General features: G+C 43.0%; 1 protein-coding gene across 1 annotated transcript; it reads right to left on the reverse strand.

Moving 5' to 3' along the window:
* Nucleotides 1-10008: 10008 nt before the first annotated feature.
* Nucleotides 10009-20839, reverse strand: RAB33B (RAB33B, member RAS oncogene family; the record flags this gene model as incomplete). The annotated part of the gene is made up of 2 exons (XM_081093494.1): nucleotides 10009-11878; nucleotides 20591-20839. The coding sequence occupies 2 exons, from the start codon at nucleotides 20837-20839 to the stop codon at nucleotides 11438-11440; spliced, it is 690 nt and encodes a 229-aa protein (XP_080949620.1). The 3' UTR covers nucleotides 10009-11437.

Raw genomic sequence — 20839 nt, forward strand, 5'->3', positions numbered from 1 at the left:
AACCAGGAGGTCACGGTTCAATTCCCGGTCAGGGCACAGGCCTAGATTGTGGGCTCAATCCCCAGTGTGGTGCATGCAGGAGGCAGCTGATCAATGGTTCTCTGTCATCATTGATGTTTCTATCTCTCTCCCCAGCCCCCCTTTCCCTTCCTCTCTGAAGTCAATAAAAATATTTTTTTAAAAAATAAAGCATTTTTATGTCACACAGCTCTTGACTATCTACCTGGGTAGAGCACAGTTTTCTGCGAAACATGGATTATGATCACATTAACCCTAAATCAACCAAATTTTCTCTGATCTATCCTTTTTTTTCTAATGGGTCAGCTGTGGTGTGGTAAGAACCACAGATCACCAGGGGAAGTTACCTTCCAGGTACCCATGTGCACGAACTGCAAAATTACAAGGAGGTGTGTAAGGACACCTTCACCTACAGGCAGCTTCCCCAGTTTCTTCTAGACTCTAGACTCTAGCTCCTAGTCAGAGCAGAGTAATAAAATAAAAACTGGAGCTGTATTCAAGTGTGTCCATCCCACACCTAGAAATTGTTCCCTACAAGGAAACTAATTTATCTCAATAAGATAGAGATATTAGAGACATTTCTAGAGATTTCTTTACACAGTAGAGCATGTATGCGGGGGGGGGGGGGGGGGGGGCGGGGTAAGGTGGGAGGGGAATGCCACTTAATCTAGGTAAGACTTGCATCACATAGGACACAGCCAAAAACCTGAAGACAAGTGACCCTGAGCAGCCAATAACCATTTAGAAGTCCGTGCCCTTTGCTCTGTAGAACTGCCCCAACACAGCCACGTGGACGTCAGACTCCAGCCTCAGAGCCTCTGCCCCAGCAGGAGACGGATGGGAGAAGCGTTAGAAAAATGCAGCTGGTTTTCTAGAAGGCTTTTCCAGGTTCTCAGCACGGTAGCTTGAAACCTGTGACCTGGACCATCTCTGCCTGCGTTCCACTCCTCAGCTTCCGCAGGCAGATCCCTGGGCCCCTCCCAGAGATCCTGCCCGTGGGCCGAGTCCCGGGAAGCACACGGAAAGCCTGCTGTTCCCGCTTTCCGGTGCAGGCCAGCGATGCTCAGCATGACACTCCTGAGCAGTTAAGATCAAAGTAAGTGCTCTGCCTGGTGAAATGTAAAAGTTGCTCTCTGGGAGCCGTGTTCTGATCAGGGCAGAGATATCTAAAGTCACCAGAAAAGGGGGGGAAATGGCTCTCAAACCAGCAAGGCTTGATTTGATAAAATATCTTTAAAAGCAATCAGGATGTTTGCTTTTAAGGCAAAGTCCAATGCAGGAAGTGAAGAAAGTGGATGGGGATGTACATAAAACCAGACTGGCTGTGTGTGGATGATGGTGGAAGCTGGTGATGGTGACATGGGTTCATTCTTGTATACTGTGTGTTTTTATGTTTCCAAATCTCCATAATAAAAAGTTAAAGAAAAAAGAGAACATTATTAACTATTAGAGGTCCGGTGCACGACATTTGTTCACTGGGGGTGGGGGGGATAGGGGAGGTATCCCTCAGCCCGGCCTATGTCCCTCGCAGTCCAAGACCCCTCGGGGGATGTCCGCCTACCGGCAGTTAGACATCCCTCTCGCAGTCAGGGACTCTCACAGTCCAAGACCCCTCGCTCTTTACTGCCCACCTGCAGTGGAGAGGCTTCCGCCACCGTCACTGGGCTTGCCAGCTGTGAGCACAGCTTGGGGCTGAGCAGCGCTCCCCCTATGGGAGCACACTGACCACCAGGGGGCAGCTCCTGCATTGAGCGCCTGCCCCCTGGTGGTCAGTGCACATCATAGCGACCGGTCGTTCCGCTGTTTGGTCAGTTTGCATATTAGGGTTTTATTATATAGGATAAACATATTCAAACACCAGTGTCACAGGGGCCAACATTACCTGTCATAATTCTGCCCACGTAATTGCCTTCCTTGAATTTCCCAGGCTCATTGGCAAACTAATCCCTACTGTGAACTAGATCTGTTAGCATTAAATGTTCCATGTATGTCAGTGAAAACTCCCTGGTTCTCATTCCTGGAGAAAACATTCGGATGGTGCTAGCACAGCTCCTCAATCCACAGTCATCGTCTGCATTACCTGTGACCAGACCAGGATTCTGGTTTTGATTCTAGGCGTATTACGAAGAATTAGAAAAAGTTTACCATCTAAGATAATATGACTGGTAAACCCACTTAAACCAGGCACAGGTATGCACATACTGTCACAGCCCACGGAGAGCGAATGCACAGCGAGGGGGTGAGGTTCCTCCCACAGTGTGGCCTGCAGGATCAGGACGCCTGATTCCACATGTGCAAGGCATGTGTCCGTTTGACATCCAGTGTCCACCGTGTACTAAATATTAGCAAGGCTGGGTTTCTCTGACTATACCTACCTCATCTGTATTCCTGCAAACACAAAACCTCGAAAGTCCTTCCCACACTCCAGCAAGTTGCCTCCACCTCTCCTGGGGTGCGTGTTCTTGTCATTGTTCTATTTGATGAAACAATATTCCCTAGTATAACAGAAGACACTGTTATTTTAATTTTTTCTTCTTATTTTAAAAAAGACTTCTGTCCATTCTACTGTCTGATGATATGCTGGCATCCCCCCCCCCCCCCCCCCCCAGTGCCTTCAGCCGTGATGATGGCTCAGGTACGCTTGACTTTGAATGCAAAGCTGGAAGAAGGCCTCACTACTAGACACACCAGGACACGTGTGGCTGAGATCAGCCTTTCACGGGGTCCAGAACAATGAAGGGGCATGAGAAGGACACCTTCAATTCGCAGTCAAAGATCAGGACTCAAGCCCTATGAACTTTGTGCTCTTTAATGCCGTTTCCCCTTCACAAACAAATCTGATAAAAGTTGCCCCTTCTACTGCACAGGCTTGTTTTAAGTATAATGCGGGTGGCTCCGGTGGCAGACACTGGATTCACTACCCAAAAGCCTTTCATTCACAGGCCATGTTTTCCTTTGCCTTCCTGGGCCTAAATATGCACCTTCCAAGCCAAACTGGCCACCAGATCCAGTTCTGGCCAACGAGATGTCAGGAGGGGCGGGCAGTCCCGAGGGGAGCCCTTGGCTGGCTTGCCCCCTTCATCTCTTACTCTCCAACCCACTTTCCATAAAGCAACCAGAGTAACCTTTTAAAATAGTAAAGCAGGCCACACCATTACTCTGCTGACACCCTTCGATGGCTTTCCATTGCAGTTAGAATAAAATCCAAACTCTTCGCAATGGACTGGCTCCCTCTGCCTCTCTGGTGTCATTCCATTATTCTCCCCCACGCACGGCAGGCCAGCCAGACCTTCTGTTCCTCAAACATGCCAAGCGTTTTCCTGGCTCGCGGCCTTTCCACCTGCTCGTTCCTCTGCCCTGTGCTCTCCTCCAGCTCGTTGCGTGATCTGCCCTTTCAACTGTCAGCTTTTAACTCATACGGTCCATGGCAGAGATGCCTTCCCTGACCACCGTGGGGTCTTAGAAGGACCCCGCATTCACCCTCTACCTCGTCACCCAATTGGTTTCATTGTTATCTCTTATCCCAATCCAGTTACTCTGTGTATTTGTTTACTTGTTAGTTATCTTTTATCACTGGAATATGAGCATCAATGGACTACAGATTTTGTCTACTTTGTTTACGGCTATGTCCTTAGCCCCTTGCACAGTGCCTGAAACATACGAGAGAGCCATTCACTATTTGCTGAATAAATGAATGGTTCTTGCTTATGCACCTCATCTTTTATTCATTACTTCTTCAAAGGCAATGAGAGGCTAAACAAGAGTTCATAGTGGGAATAACAAGTGCTTAACACAGGATATGCATCATGGGTGGATGACTTCCAGGGAGGGGTAATCAGGGAAGCCAACGTGGTAGCAAAAAAAGGGGGGGGGGCAATTGTGATTGGCTGAGAGTAGAATGCACTGGAAAATCCTGTCTTTATCACTGCCCAGTGGCTATTTGAATTGCCATGGCTGTACACGCCTTAGGAACTCTCGGGAGAAGACATTTGGAAGTGAAGGTGACCTGGCCAGTCAAGGCAAAATGCCTGCTTCCTGCAGACTCAGCATCACATGCCGGGTGAGGGGCTCTTAAATTTTGTTTATTTAAATTTCTCACCAGCTGACGTAGCTGAGTGGTTGAGAGTCAACCTATGAACCAAGAGGTCACAGTTAGATTCCTGGTCAGGGCACATGCCCAGGCTGCAGGCTTGATCCCCAGTGCAGGGCATGCAGGAGGCAGCTGTTCAATGATTCTCTCACCATTGATGTTTCTATCTCTCTCTCCTTCTCCTCTCTGAAATCAAAAAAATATCTCTTAAATAAATTCCCATTTCATTTTATGTCCTCTCCTCTCAGGCCTCCTCTATTCAAACCAGCTGCTTTGATTCACCTCCTGGAGCTCTTCAAAGCACTGATTAACGGTTCACATTCAGTCTCTCTCTGCAGATGTGTGTATGTACAGATGCTCCTCTGCCTACCGTGAGGTTCCATCTGCTAAACCCATCACAAATGAAAATAGCGTAAGTGGAAAATGCCTTTGATACACCTGACCTACTGAACATCATAGCTTAGCTCAGCCTGCCTTAAACGTGCTCAGAACACAAAGGCTATTTATAATAAAATTTTTAATATCTCATGCAAATTATTATGTGACCAATATAAAATTAAAAAATCCTAAATTGAACTGTCGTAAGTTGGGACCATCTATGTATATAAAAACACACACATATATATTTGTTTATCATTTTGCAGAAATTTTTGAAAGCAGGTGGTTGCCATGCTGAGTGGTTTACCAATGGAAACACTTAAGGGAAGGGGATGATTGTGTAGGAAACAAATGGCATTCAAATAAAAGATACTGACCGCAAAGAGGTGCAAACTATTATCCACAATCAAGGCTGCCATGAGCAGAATAAATGAGCCTAGCTCCCCTCCTTTCCACCATAGAGTTGTTATTATTTTGCAGACCTCAAGACACTTCACCCCTAAATACTTATTCAGATATCTCCTAATTTTCTCCCACTTAACCTCAATACCATTATCACAACTAAGAAAATTAATAAGCATTCCCTAATACCATCTAGAACACAGATTATATTCAAATGTCCAAGAACTCTTTCTTTTGAAGGTCTCATTGCACATCATATCAAATATATTAAAATACATCCCTAGCACTGTTTTTCTGAAAATTTGTTTTATGATTTAGCTAAAAATAAACCATTTATTTTGTAATCAGCTAATCTCTCAGCAAGCATGGTACATGGTCCTTTTGAAGGGAAATAATCTAACCTATTAAATGATTTAAAATATAATTAACGTGGGTTTTTGCCATGGCCGGTGTGACTCCCGTGCACCAAAAGATCATTGGTTCAATTCCTGGTCAGGGCACATACCCAGGCTGCAGTTCAGTCCCTGGTGGGATGCATACGGAATCGATGTTTCTCTCTCACATAGATGTTTCTCTCATGTGCTCTCTCTCTAAATTCAATAAAAATGTATTGTTAAATATATATAAAATTAATGTTTTATGAATATTAATGTTATCAATTAATAATGCCTGCATAATTTTTAGTTTATAGACATTTAATTAAATTTTTCTTAAATGTTGTTTTCATACTTTGGGGTCAATCCCTTTTTATTTTTTTTCAGGTCTTCAGAATTTGCCTTGGTCCTAGGCATGGTGCAGAGCTGCCTACCAGCTTGCCAGGGCAGGAGATAGGAGAGGGTGACTCATCCTGTGGCCTCCAAAATAGAAATGGATTCCAAGTCACAAACACACAAACACGTCTGCCTCCTTGAGGCAGCGACCATTGCCCAAGTTCCAAAACCTGGGCTGAACCGAGGCTTCCTGAGGCTCAGAGGGGAAGAAAGGGTGAGAGATAAAAGCTGCTTCTAGGAGACAATGGTTTCCTCTGGTGCAGCCCAGCCTCAATGGGTCCCCTCTGAGGGGAGGAGGCTCTGAGACAGTAGTTACAAGATGTAATCTGAGAAGCCGCACTGGTCAGAAACTCCAGGTTGGGACCCACAGTTTGGAAGAGTTTGGTAGCTTTTTGTTTTGTTTCTGCTTTGGAGGATATCTGAAATCACGAGTATCTAATTTAAATTCAATTCATAAAACCTACTCTGGCTGTAGGAAATCTAGGGATGATGGCTCTCATAAGACAAAAATACAATAGAAAATGGAGAAGTCTGTATTAGACACTTTCTCAATTGAAGGAGTCCTATTTATGTTTCCAAGAGGATTTCATTAGTATAAGTCAAGCTTAATTGTGTAAAGGCATAAAAAAAGACAGGTATTATTATTATTGACCCCATTTTGCAGATGGGGAAACTGAGGCTGGGAGACATTAACAAATAGATCCAACTGGTTTGTAGAGGTCTTGCTGAGATTCAGTTGGTAGAAATGGATGCCATGATGATTCAAGAGAAAAAGATGAGGATTTCAAGTATTTTAAGTGTGTGTATTTTTAATAAAGAATTGCCTTTTTTTTCTTTTTTTAAGCTTAGCAAAGGAGTTAAAAGCAGAGTGACTTCATTTTTACTTTCATATAACAAAACTCCCAGAAGACGCATGTTCTCAGCAAAGTCTGAATGCAATAATGCTATGGTATCATGCTGGGCATGAATTGCTCGTTTCCAAGAAGCATGACTCAACCATCATATCAGGAATGTTATTCCTCTTAAAAGCACTTGGAGCCAAATTGTTAAAGAATCAAGAGGAATCACTTAAGGATATAAGGGATCATCAAATGGTGAACACTTTAGGGAAAAGGGTGGTTGTGGAGGAGACAAGTTAATCAAAAGCTAGATGCTGGCTGTGAAGATGTGAAAACTATTATATGAAATCAAGGCTCCTAGAAGCAGAATTAATGAATGTAGTTTCCCCCCACCCCCCACAGTAATATTCTAGGGAGAAATGGAATGAAAGTGGGGGAATTAAATATGCTTCATTATTTTGAAGACACTTCACGATCTATTTCTAAATCCAGTGTATGCTGATACTTGCATTTAATGACTGTCAAAGTTACAGGGGGGAAAAAAGACCACACAAAGATCCTCGGGCCCAAATAGAAGAACATTATCAACTGGGCTTATTAAACCTGAAAATGGAGTTTCCAATCCTGCCCACCAACTACACTAAGGTTTTTACTGGAATTCATTTGCTACATTTCCCTGTCCCCAATTCATTCTTAAAAACTAACTGGATGTTGCATTGACATTTTTTTTAAATATATTTTTTATTGATTTTAAAGAGGAAGGGGGAGGGAGAAACATCGATGATGAGAGAATCATTGATCGGCTACCTCCGGCACACCCCACACTGGGGATTGAGCCGCAACCTGGGCATGTGCCCTGACCTAGACTCAAACCATAACTTTTTGGTTCATAGGCCAACACTCAACCATTGAGCCATGACGGGTGGGCTGCATTATGTTAACAAATAGATCCAAACTCTAGTGTAAGTCTTAGTTTGAAACATTTTGAAACAGAATGGGAAATTTAACTTTTAAAATGCTCAGATAGGAGCTCATTTACAAGTGACACAGATTTCAGAAACAAAGCCTGGCAGATGGAAATATTTCCCAACAGTCACCAGGAAGGGATAAATTGTGTTTGTTTCTCTAAAACTAACACTTGCCCTAGCTGGTTTGGCTCAGTGGATAGAACGTTGGTCTGTGGACTCAAGGGTCCCAGTTTCGATTCCGGTAAAGGATACATGTCCAGGTTGCAGGCTCAATCCCCAGTGGAGGGCATGCAGAAGGAAGTTGATCAGTAATTCTCTCTCAGCATTGATGTTTCTCTCTCTCCCTCTTCCTTCCTCTCTGAAATCAATAAAAATATAAAAAAAATAAGTAAAACTAACTCTTAAAGTGGCATAGTCCTTAGTATGAAATACATCCCAGACACCTGTCCTTAGAGAAATGATGAACAATTTGAATCGTGTCATTTTGTGAAAGAAATGTCCAGCCCATCTTTCAGTGGGTTAAGTCTTTCTCTGCCATAAGATACCAGGGAATCATTTAAATGGCACCAAAAGAAACACAACTTCTTTACAGTAAAGCTGGTTTATTGAACTTCATGAGGGAAATGTTACAGTGACATTATTCCACAACAAAAGCATTGAGTTTAAGGAAACATAGCAGTACACTGTCAATAAAGCATTGTCATCAATAGCTAACTACATTCGATTCTGGTTTAGCTTCCTCTGGTGTTCTCAAATGGGCATCTCCAACACCTATCTGATGTTTTCAATTTATGGTCACAGTTCAAATAAATTCACACAGGAGTTACAAAATGTGTGATTTGTGCTTTAAAATTAATAGTTGTTTGATAGTCACCATTTGGAACGTGATTTCTCAATAGTCAATGAAGTATTTTATAAACATTTTAGAAAATATCTAAAAGCTGTATTCATTCAATTAATATGTATGCTCTTTTAAAGAACAAAACATACATAGGAAAAGTTAAAATAAATCATTACGAATGAGATACAAATAGCTTTAAATTAATAAATATTAAAGTGAAAAAATAAGTCCTTTCACAGAACTATAGAGAATACTTCCTACTAAGTTTTTACAAAAGGAAATAAAGTTAATTTCCTTTTTTAAAAACGATTCATAACATAATGAAAAAACATAAATGTGCTTGAAAAGTCTGTAAACTTTCCTTCCCCACTCTAGAAAATGTTTTGAAAAGCAATAAACAGATTACTTTCTTTAAAAAACGATCACACCCATCACAATTATTACAGTTGTCACTGTTTCACTATAAAAAGTTACAAATAAACATTAATTTACATAAAGTCAAATCATTTTTAATTTTGGCATAAGAAAAATGAATTAATCTCTCTAAACACAAGTAATACCCACTTGATTTCCTTAAGCTCTAATATTTAAAACTGAACAATTATTTTCTATAATTATTTTTAGTTAGTTCATTTAATATAATTATCTCATTTTATAATTAAACTAGGGGCCCGGTGCACGAAATTCGTGCACTGGGTGGGGGGGGGGGGATAGTGTCCCTCAGCCCAGCCTGCCCCCTCTCACATACTGGGAGCCCTCAGGCGTTGACCCCCATCACCCTCCGATCACCTGATCGGCCCCTTGCCCAGGCCTGACGCCTCCGCCAGAGGTGTCAGGCTTGGACAGGGGACCCCCATCTCCCCCCGATCACTGGCTCTGGCCCCCGCCCAGGCCTGAGGCCTCTGGCCCAGGAATCATGCCTGGGCAGGGGACCCCCATCTCCCTCTGATCGCTTGCTCCACCCCCCGCCCAAGCCTGATGCCTCTGACCCAGGCTTCAGGCCTGGGCAAGGGGACCATCATATCCCCCCAATCCCCGGCTCTGCCCCCCACCCAGGCCTGATGCTTCAGCCAGAGGAGTTGACCCTCATCACCCTCCGATCACCAATCACCGGATCGGCCCCTTGACCAGGCCTGAGGCCTCCGGCAGAGGTGTCAGGCCTGGGCAGGGGACCCCCAGCTCCCCGCGGTTGCAGGCTCCGCCCCTGCCCAGGCCTGACACCTCTGGCTTAGGCGTCTGGCCCGGGCAGCGGGGACCTGTAGTGGCAGCGGGGGGGGGGGGGGGGGTGGCGCCACGATCGTGGGCTTCGCTTTAGGCCCAGGCAAGGGACCCCTAGCTCCTGGGACTGCCAGCTTCGACCGTGCCCAGCTCCCATCGCTGGCTCCACCCCTACTTCCTGCTATCACTGGCCAGGGAGGCAAAGGCGCCTGATTCTCCGATCATGGCTGGGGGGCAGGGCAAAGGCGGCCCCAGGGCCGCCTTTGCCCTGCCCCCCAGCTCTTAGCTCCCCCCTGGGTTTCTGATCACTGTCAGTGGCAGGGGGCTTCTTCCTGCTTTCCCTTTCGCCTCCCTGCATTGTGCCTACATATGCAAATTAGCCGCCATCTTGTTGGCAGTTAACTGCCAATCTTAGTTGGCCGTTAATTTGCATATAGCCCTGATTAGCCAATGAAAAAGGTATCGCCGTACGCCAATTACCATTTTTCTCTTTTATTAGTGTAGATTATCCAGTTAGGACCACCATGATGATAAAACAGAAATCCTAAACTAGATTAGATACATATTTAATTGGTTTCCCACATTCTGAAAATATTGTAAGTACAATCATCTTTTGGCTTGATTTCCTCTAAAATGATCAAGGACAGCAATCCATCAGAATGAGTCAATGTGCACATTACAGTCAAAATTCATGGCTTACATTCCATTCATGTAATAGTTTCATATGCAAGCTTACTATTTTCTATGTGCAAAGTCTTAAATTCAAAGTGAAAATATTTAGGGTAAAAAAACTTTTGAAATGTTCTTTGTCCCACTGAGGGACAGACAAGATTTTTCAATATCTAACTTGATTTTTATACTGAGGAGGAACAGCATGTTGTGCCCATAAATTTAAAGATTTTAAAAATGGAGGTACTGTAACACAATACTCTTACAGGAATATATGTACACTCATAGCAATTAGAGGTGAATACTCAGAGCTACAATCCAAATGGAAGATGATTTGTTAATTCAGCCTTGAGTCATTAAGTTGTTTGGGGGTGGGGTCAGCAGGAGATACTATCCCAGAGACACATCTTGAAATTACCAAAAGCTAAGACTAAGTCTCCTGTGATAGCCAGGAACCATATTTACCTATATTCCCCCAAGTTACAGCGACTTGTATGCTTTCGATTCCTTTTTTCACTGTTTAAAGATTTCATAATAAAATATAAAGCACCTTATGTCACTTCATTTGCACTAGAATTTGACTTGTTTCTGCGTAATTTTAATAGAATTTAGTAAGAAAACAATTCAAATTACTCAAAAATAACAATGATCTCTGCAGAACTCATTGGCATTGATTAGAAATATTAAGTATCTACAACTGTTGGGAAAGTCCTTTAAGAATTGAGACAGTCTATGCCTTCTCCTCCCACTGGAACTAAAGTTTGGCTCTAAAATGTACCAATAATAATGCAATTAATCCACTAATAATACAAAAAGAGAACTCCAGGGAGAGGCAAATACAAGTTCTGATCCTACTGAGAATGCTTCCCAAAGGACACACACCATGAAGTGTGCACTAAACCCTTCATATTGTTTTCCATCTCAGGAGCACAGGCCTGAACAGCCAGACTCTGAAACCCCATCGTGCTCTCCTCTGAAGCCTCCCTCCCTGGGCTCTGACGGGAAGATGCTCTGGTCACCCTACCTTTGCTTCATTTTCAACCTCACCTGAAAACCAACGTTTTTCTTGTGTTGTCAGTGGCGGTCCTGATTACGTAAAGACCAAATACAGAAGTGAGCATGACGATGATGACAGTGACGTGCCAGGATGACCCATTGTATCTGAGAGTAAATCTTATGACTACCACTGTTACACTTCGCAAGTATTTCTTTAGTCAAAATCCCAGGCTCATAAGGACTGTTACTTAGCACCAGCACGTCACCGCGGGCTTTGGTTCAGGCTTCAGGGTAACTCCGTTATCAGGGGGCTGACTAAGCATTAATGGTTTGTGGCTCTTAAGCTTATGAGCCAAGGTCATAAATATGGCTTCCACGTGATCATTATCATTGGGGTTTTTAGCAGAGGTTTCAAACAAAGGCATACTGTGCGTGTCAGCAAATTTTTGTGCCAAGTCTGTAGGAACCTGAATGGCACTTCTTAAGTCACATTTATTTCCAACGAGAATCCGTGGTATATCATTGGCTAGCAAATGCTGTTTGCATTCTTCTATCCAAGATGGCAGGCTACGAAAACTAGCCATGTTGGTCATGTCATACACGAAGACAACAGCGTGCACGTTTCTGTAGTAGTGCTGCACCATGCTCTTTCTGAAGCGTTCCTGTCCCGCCGTGTCCCACAGCTGGATCTGAAAATGAAGAAAAGAGGAAATTTCATTCCAATGATTCATATTGAAAATCTAAGCCCCCTTTGCATGGTCTTTAGTGCTTCTTCACTTATATTACTTAGTTCCCTTCCATAATGCCTTTTCTGTGTGATTTATGGGCTCTACATTTCATGATGCTAGTCTACAAACCTCGTAATTAATGCAAGTAACGGAATATTTCAATTGAGCATTTAAATCTCAGTAAATCAGATCTGACTGGATGAAATTTTGCTTCAAAAATGATTTTTAAAATATTAAGAGAAAACTATATCAGATTTTAACAAACATTGTCTAATTGCTATAAATTTGGTTACTATATGCCCTTGTCTACCTTTCACAACACTAATTTAAAATAGTAGATTTGTCCAGGCCTGTGTTTCTCAGTGATTAGAGCATCCGCCCCCACAAAGGGTCACAGGTTCAATTCCAGGTCAAGGGCATGTATCTGGGTTGTGGCTTGCTCCCCGCCCTCAGTTAGTTGGGGGGCAAGGGCACGAGGCAACCAGTTGATGTGTCTCTTTCACATCAATGTTTCTCTCTCTCTCTTTTTCTTCCTTCCCTTTCTCCTGCTCCCTCACTCCCCCCTTCCACTCTCTCTGAAAAGCAATGGAGAAAATATTCTCAGGTGAGGATTAATAAAAATAAATAAATAATAATAATATAATAGACTTAACACAGATATTAAGAGACATGGGGCCGAAGCCGGTTTGGCTCAGTGGATAGAGCGTCGGCCTACGGACTGAAAGGTCCCAGGTTCGATTCCGGTCAAGGGCATGTACCGGGGTTGCGGACACATCCCCAGTGGGAGATGTGCAGGAGGCAGCTGATTGATGTTTCTGATTCTCTATCTCTCTCCCTTCCTCTCTGTAAAAAAATCAATAAAATGTATTTTTTTTTTAAAAGGAGTCATGGGGTCTAACCCCCAAATTAACAAATATATACATTCTATGAAATCCAGGCCCCCTTGAAATTTTTTTAAATCTAGAAAATTACTTATCTATTCCAAACATCTCTACCAACAAAACTATTACACTATCTCTTAGTGGAAATATGGGGGAATTGAGGAAAATTATATAAAACTAAATATAAATCATATGTTCTTATCTCAAAACACTGAATTATCCTGCCTTTGTTCATTTCCTAAAAAAAAAAAAAAAAAGAGGGGAATTACTAGTAAATGATGAGAGTTTACTGCTCACAGTAGGAAATACTAGAATCATATTTGCTTAAATAACTTTTAACTGAAAGATGTGTACAATTTATAAATATTCAAAGTATGGACTAGAAGCCTAAACTGGTGACTTCTCATAGAGCAGCAACCGATGAGATACTGTAAATGGTCCTTGGTAAATGCCTTGTTAACTTAGTAATTACTTTTATGGCTCTCCAATAAAGTATGAAGTTATTATTTCATACCTCTTGTTTCCAGGATATCTTGATGTAATTACAATGCACAGAGTTTTGAGCAGGATTGATGGGAAGAGGAGTATGGGTGAGTCAATTCCATCCCAAAATAAAACAAACTAAGATTGTCTTAGGGATCAACATCCTCCTCCTCATTACTTACACTGACGGAGGACTTCCACAGTTCTGAGGCAGGTCTAAATTCTGTGTAATTTTTTTTTTTTTTTATGTTTCATGGATGTAAAAGAGATACATGGAAAACATAATAAGATAGAAATAAAAAGGGAAATTGCCTTAAAGACAACCATTGTTAATATTTGGGTATATTTCCTTTTCATGGGCTTTTAAAAAGAACTTATAGACTGTGCTTCAAACATTACAAATCATTCTTCATTGATGATATCACTTTTGAATACCTGAGCCACAGAAAATGCTATTAAAAAGAAAAGATCAGCTCCAATTTTTTTGGACAGCTTTTACATGAGTCATCCACATTATTTCCAAAATATCTTTCGAAATGTTAAAGATACAGTTTGAAGTGGGCTTTTTTAATTAAAAACAAACACACACACCTGAGATATAATTCACATATCATAAGATTTACCCTTTTAAAATATACAATTCAGTGGTTTTCAGTGTATTCCCAAGGCTGTACCATTATCATCATTATCTAATTCCAGAATATTTTATCACTCCAAAAAGAAACCTACACCCATTAGCAGTCACCCTCTTTTTTCCCGTGGGTGATACTGAGGATAAACAGGAGAGGCAGATTTGCCAGGAAAGACGGATTCCTTCAGACATTTGAGCAAAGGAGGGTTGTCCAAACAGCCATGTCTAGAAGACAATAGGAAATGCAGAATGACGGAGAAGGAGAGAGGTCTGGCCCAATCAAAGATCTGGAAGTTATCTTAGTAGTAGAAGTGACAGCTGAAGTGAAGAAATGACTCCTCAAGGACAGAAGGCAGATACAAAAGCAAGTCAAGGGACATCCTGGGTCTCCCCTGGATTCCCTCTATGAATAATACACACAGGGTGTCCTAAAAAGTGTGCGCACACTTTGAATAATTATAAAGGCAATGTGTATTAAAATACATTTTCAAAATATAATAGAAATCAGCTGTTAAAAGTGTGTACACATTTTTGGGGGACACCCTGTATATAGTACATAGGAACAGGTGAACAAATATAGACTTCCTGACATTTCCTAAAATGTCACTGCTATAAAACATGTTCTCTGAAAATTTTCCATTCCACAATTACAATTATTTAACATGCCTGACTATGGTGGCTCAGTGGTTGAGCGTTGACCTATGAACCAGGAGGTCATGGTTCAATTCCCAATCAGGGCTCATGCCCAGGATGAGGGCTTGATCCCCAGCAGGGGGTGTGCAGGAGGAAGCTGATCAATGATTCTCTCATCATTCTCAATGATCTCTCTCTCTCCTTCTCCCTTCCTCTCTGAGATCAACAAAAATAAATTTTTAAAATTTTAGGATTTAGAACCAAGATGGCAGTATACGTAAACACTGGAAATTGCTGCCTCGCACAACCACTTCAAAAATACAACAAAAAGACAAAACAGACATCATCTAGACTAGAACCACAGGAAGGCTAGCTGAGTGGAAATTCTACAACTAGAAGGAAAGAGAAAAGCACACTGAGACTCAGAGGAGGTGCAGAAGTAAAGTGCAGAGGTACGGAGGCGCACGCCAAAAGGGCTGGCAACTGAGGACGCGGTTGTCTTTTTCAATAGGGAGGGAGTCTCAAGCTCCCGAATGCTCTGAACTCCAATTCTGGGAAAATCTCTGGGGACCCAGACTCATATGGGGAGAAACTGGACTGTCTAGCATCGGTCGGAACTCGAGGGCAGCTTTCTCTCAGAGGTGCTTGCAGCGATTACCAGGACACTGAGACACGGGGCCTCCTAGGGTAGGGCTGAGGATCAACCATAGCTGTTTGCTCCGCCCTGTTGATTCCCTGAGACCCCACCCCACCCAAGCTGTGGGCAGAGGCTTTTGCATATGAAAGGCCTGGCCCTTTGCAATCTGAAAATTACCTAACAAACTGCAGCTGGGTCAGAGAGACCCAGAACTTCCAAAAGAAGGCCCAAGGCCCGACAGCAGCTTGCATTGCTTCACAAATGGGCCTCATCTGGGCACCTCCAAACCCCAAACAAAGAAGAGGAATCTGCAGATCTCTCCATAGCTCCTGCTGGGTAGCCTCAGGCAGAGGCTAAATTAGCACCTCCTTAGAGATCCAAGAGCCAGTGTACCCAGTGGTCAGAGTGGGACCATCCAGATTACAACTCCTCAGATCCATAAGGGACACACTCAGGGGGCAGACTCAGTGAGCACCAAAGCCCCACTGAAGCAAGTCTTGCCCCAGAAGGATGACTCCAGCACAGAAGTTCTCCCACTGTAGACACAGCTGATTCTCACAGCCAATTGGCCTGGAGGTCAATTCCTCCCAGTGATACCTACAACAATCAAGGCTTAACTACAACAAGACTGTGCACAAAGCCCACAAAGGGGTGCACCAAGAGTGCCCACCTCAGGTAATTGGGGAGGCTGAGCCACTGGGCCCTATAGGACACCTAGCACAGAAAGCTACTCTATCAACACAGGGAAGCATAAAAAATGTGGAGACAAAGAAACAGGTCACAAATGACAGAAATGGAGGAAAGCAAACTACTGGATATAGAGTTCAAAACCACACTTATAAGGTTTTTCAAGAATTTTCTAGAAACCACCGATAAATTTAGTGAAACCCTCAATAAATCTAGTGAGACAAGGATATGAACAAGGACCAACTAGAAATTAAGCATACACTGACTGAAATAAAGAATATTATACAGAGTTTCAACAGCAGACTAGAGGATCGCAAGAATCAAGTCAAAGATTTGAAATACGAAGAAGCAAAAAACACCCAACCGGGTAACAAAAAGAAAAAAGAATCCGAAAATATGAAGATAGTGTAAGGAGCCTCTGGGACAACTTCAAGCGAACCAACATCCGAATTATGGGGGTGCCAGAAGAAGAGAGAGAGCAAGATATTGAAAACCTATTTGAAGAAATAATGACAGAAACCTCCCCCACCTGGTGAAAGAAATAGACTTACCAGTCCAGGAAGCGCAGAGAACCCCAAACAAAAGGAATCCAAAGAGGACCACACCAAGACACATCATAATTAAAATGCCAAGAGCAAAAGACAAAGAGAGAATCTTAAAAGCAGCAAGAGAAAGACAGTCATTTACCTACAAGGGAGTACCCATCCGACTGTCAGCTGATTTCTCAACAGCAACTATGCAGGCCAGAAGGGAGTGGCAAGAAATATTCAAAGTGATGAATAGCAAGAACCTACATCCAAGATTACTCTACCCAGCAAAGCTATCATTCAGAATTGAAGGTCAGATAAAGAGCTTCACAGATAAGGAAAAGCTAAAGGAGTTCACCACCACCAAACCAGTATTATATGAAATGCTGAAAGGTATCCTTTAAGAAGAGGAAGAAGAAGAAAAGGGAAAGATACAAATTATGAACAACAAATACACATCTATCAACAAGTGAATCTAAAAATCAAGTGAATAAATAATCTGATGAACAGAATAAACTGGTGAATATAACAGAATCAGGGGCACAGAAAGGGAGTAGACTGACTATTCTCAGGGGGAAAGGGGTGTGGGGGGTGTGGGAAGAGACTGGACAAAAATCATACACCTATGGATGAGGACAGTGGGGTGGGGTGGGAACCGGGTGGAGGGGAGCTATGGGGGGAAAAAAGAGGAACAACTGTAATAATCTGAACAATAAAGATTTAATTTAAAAAAATTTAACATAATATCTTATTTTTATAAAAAAAAAAAACCAACAAAATAAAGTCTAGAATGTCATTTTATTAGTAAAGTAACAGAGCTTTCCAGCTTCCACTTTAAGATGAAATAACAGAGTGCAGAATCTCAGAGGGAAGGTGGGGGAGGATGGGTGGGTGTGAGGTAACCAAAGACCTTGTATGCATATACACAGAAAATAAGGTGCTGGAGACCTGGGCTGGGGAGGGGAGGGGGTGCTGGAGGGGGTCAATGGGGGGGAAAAAGGAAAATTTAAAAAAATATATGAAATAAAAAGAAATGTCATTTCAGGTTAAACTGGTAATTTTCCAAAGAGAAAATATAAACATGGTATAAACAGCAGCACTTAAGATGTATTAACAGGTTAACAAAAAAGAAGCAGAAACAGTATGTGGAATAAAGCTCTTCTATGTCACTTTAGTTTTTTCTAAACACTCTAATAATGAACAAAATAAACTAACAAAATAGAAACAGACTCATAGGTAGAGAACAGACTGACAGCTGTCATAGGGGAGAGGGGTTTCGGGACTGGGTGAAAAGGTGAAGGGATTAAGCAAAAAACTTACAGACTTGGACAAAAATATAGTGATTACCAGAGGGAAAGGGGGTGGGGGTGAGGGGAGGTAGAAAAGGACATGGGGGATGATGGAAGGAGACTTGACTTAGAATGGTGAACACACAATACAATATATAGATGACATTTATAGAACTATACACTTAAAACCTATATATTCGCTTAACCAGTCACCCCAATAAATTCAATATAAACTAAAAATTAAGCTTTTTTTAAAAGTGTCCAAAAAAGTCATATCTTTTTCTACTACAGAAATCTCCGAACATTTCTGTAGTTTTTTCAACCACAATAAAAATGTCTCTAAAATCTTACATTTGGAGGGTGGGGATGGGCTGGGAGAGGGTAATGGGGTAAAAGGGGACATATTAATACTTTCAACAGTAAAGGTTTTTTTAAATCTTACATTTGGAGGTAAAAGGCAGTAACTAAGACCTTAGAAGGAAGAAAATCTTAGTGTCCGTGTCCCTATTAACGTAACAGGTTAGGCTGAAGCTCAGGAGGAGTAATTCCCAAAAACAATGTGCTCTCGTTACTCCTTTCAACCAGAAGGATCAACTCTGTGCTCCATCTTCATCACACCAGTGGCCATGGTTTACTTATCCCTGCCAGCACTTATCCCAGTATTCACCTTTATACACTGGACATGTTTTATATTTTTTCAATGTTAAGTATCTCTTAAATTTATACCTGACTCATCTGTGATCTTACAATATAAAAGGCAATCCAGAAACAGGTAAAGGGTCATCAAATCTCAACTCCTTCCCTGCCTCCCTTCTCTCTACTTATTTTTTTTTAAATTATTATTTTTGTTGTTGTTGTTAATCCTCACCCCAGCATATTTTTCCCTTGATTTTTAAAATATATTTTTGTACTGAATTCAGAGAGGAAGGGAAAGGGAGAGCGAAACATCAATGATGAGAGAGAATCATTGATCGACTGCCTCCTGCATGCCCCACACTGGGGATCAAGCCTACATTCCGGGCATGTGCCCTGACAGGAATCAAACCATGACCTACGGGTTAATAGGTCATGGTTAATAGCTCAACAACTGAGCTGTGCTGGTTGGGCTTTCCATTGATGTTTAGAAAGAGTGGAAGGGAGGGGGAGAGACAGAGAGAAACATGATGTGAGATACATCAACTGGTTGCCTCCTGCACTCATCCCAACCAGGGCTGGGGAATGAGCCTGCAACCGGGACTGAGCCTACAACTGAGTTATGCGCCCTTGACCGGAATTGAACCTGGGACCCTTCAGGTGGAGGGCTGATGCTCTAACCACTGAGACACTGGCTATGGCCCTTGTACTTATTTTTTAAAAACATCCTGCTCCCATTTGGGAGTAATTCCTCTCCTCTTCAGTTGTCTGCCTACGTCCTGCTTTATCTCTGCTTCACTCTCTAGTTATGCAGCCTCAGAACTGATGGTGACAGTTCTGTCACCCTACAAAGAACACAGCTCATTGCTACCCTTTCACAGGTTCAGATTTGGGCCAGGTCAGTTGGGCTCCAAAGCCCATGCACTTTCTCCCAGAACTCCTGCTTCTTCCAAACTAAACTCCCACTGACACCTCGGAAGCCCCATTATTTTCTCACAGGCTCCTGGGCCTAACCTACTTCTGATGAAAATTATCCAGCCCCTCCTGATTCTGTATTTTCCTCCGCAATGCATCCCAATCTCTCTTAACTCCCTAATACAGTGCACCCAAAGGACCATCACTGGCAGCTTCAATGGAACAAAGAAAAATTAAAGTGAAAATTAAACAGCAAAAGGACCTATAGAAGGTTGATTTGCTTTCAACCCTATTTCTCCTTTACCATCATTAGCATTTAAACAAACCCTTTGAGGGTGAGGAGTAGGACAATGGTAAGGGAACTAAAAAATAAACCGTTTGTGCTTCAAGGATGCGGGAAAAGGCATGCAGTACAAAGCCCACGGGGAACTGAGGCAAAGATGAGCATTCTAACTAAAAGCAAAAAAGTAAAGGTAGCGTAAGGAAGGCAGGGCAGTTCCCAGGGCCACGTGTTTTAAGGGGAGGCATCAGATGGCTGAGGAGTTCGGGGTGGCTTGCAATAAAGAAGTGTAAGGTTGATACCATCAGGAGGCCTTGGCCCTGTCCCGATCCTCCTTCTCCAACGCCCTATTCCAGCTCCTCAGAATCCCAGTCTTGGCCTTGGGCTTTCTGCCTTCTCCACTATTTCTGTGACCCTAGTCTCAGGAGCCACCAATAAGAACTAAAGAAGAATTGGGAGAGGGTGGCACCAAGGAATGTGCTTCTGGCACCCAAGCAGGAACAATCATGTAAAAAATTTTTCTGCAAGAAAAAAGATTTTTTTCAAATCACTCACGATTTTACAGAAACTATTGTAGCAAAACTGGATGCAAAGCACTTCTCAAAGGCAACGGGGCTCTACTGCCACAATCTCAGGAAGCGCTCAGATGACTGTTTAATAAACCATATTTATTCAATGACTTTTCCATATGCTGGAGAAGTTCCTATGGTCTGACTTCACTGGTTCCCAGCACATGGGACAGTGACAATTAGTCAGTGGATGCCCCCTACACTCTTACTACTCAGAGTGTGGTCCACGGGCTGGCTGCATCTGCACCACCTGGGACCTCAGCAAGGCAGAATCTGCCTGTAAAAATAAAAATAAACCCTTGTCATTAGCATGGCATTAAAGTTGGGGAAGCACTGCCTTCGTAGTTCGCTATATACAAATCCTGGCCATCCCCAACTCCAGTCTGCACGTCAGCACGTGAAACGATGGAGCGCACACCCTGCACGGTGCCGGCCGTTCGCCCACCGTGGGGCCGGGGCACCTGTCATCCCGGAGTCCTTCCTCTGCGCCGGTCCTCCACCTGCTCACCTTGATGCGCTCCCCATCGATCTCCACCGCTCGTTCTCGGAAATCCACCCCGATGGTAGCCTCGGTGCGGTCGGGAAAGCGGCCGGCACAGAAGCGGTAGGTCAGGCACGTCTTGCCCACGTTGGAGTCGCCGATCACGATGATCTTGAAGATACGGGAGCGCGCCGGCGGCAGAAACACCGAGGGCCCTGACAGCGCTCCGCTGGACGTGAAGCTCGCCTCCAGCGACGACTCTATCTCCGAGGCCAT

The sequence above is a fragment of the Myotis nattereri genome (assembly GCF_964212035.1).
Source record: "Myotis nattereri genome assembly, chromosome: 5".
Lineage (NCBI taxonomy): Eukaryota > Metazoa > Chordata > Mammalia > Chiroptera > Vespertilionidae > Myotis > Myotis nattereri.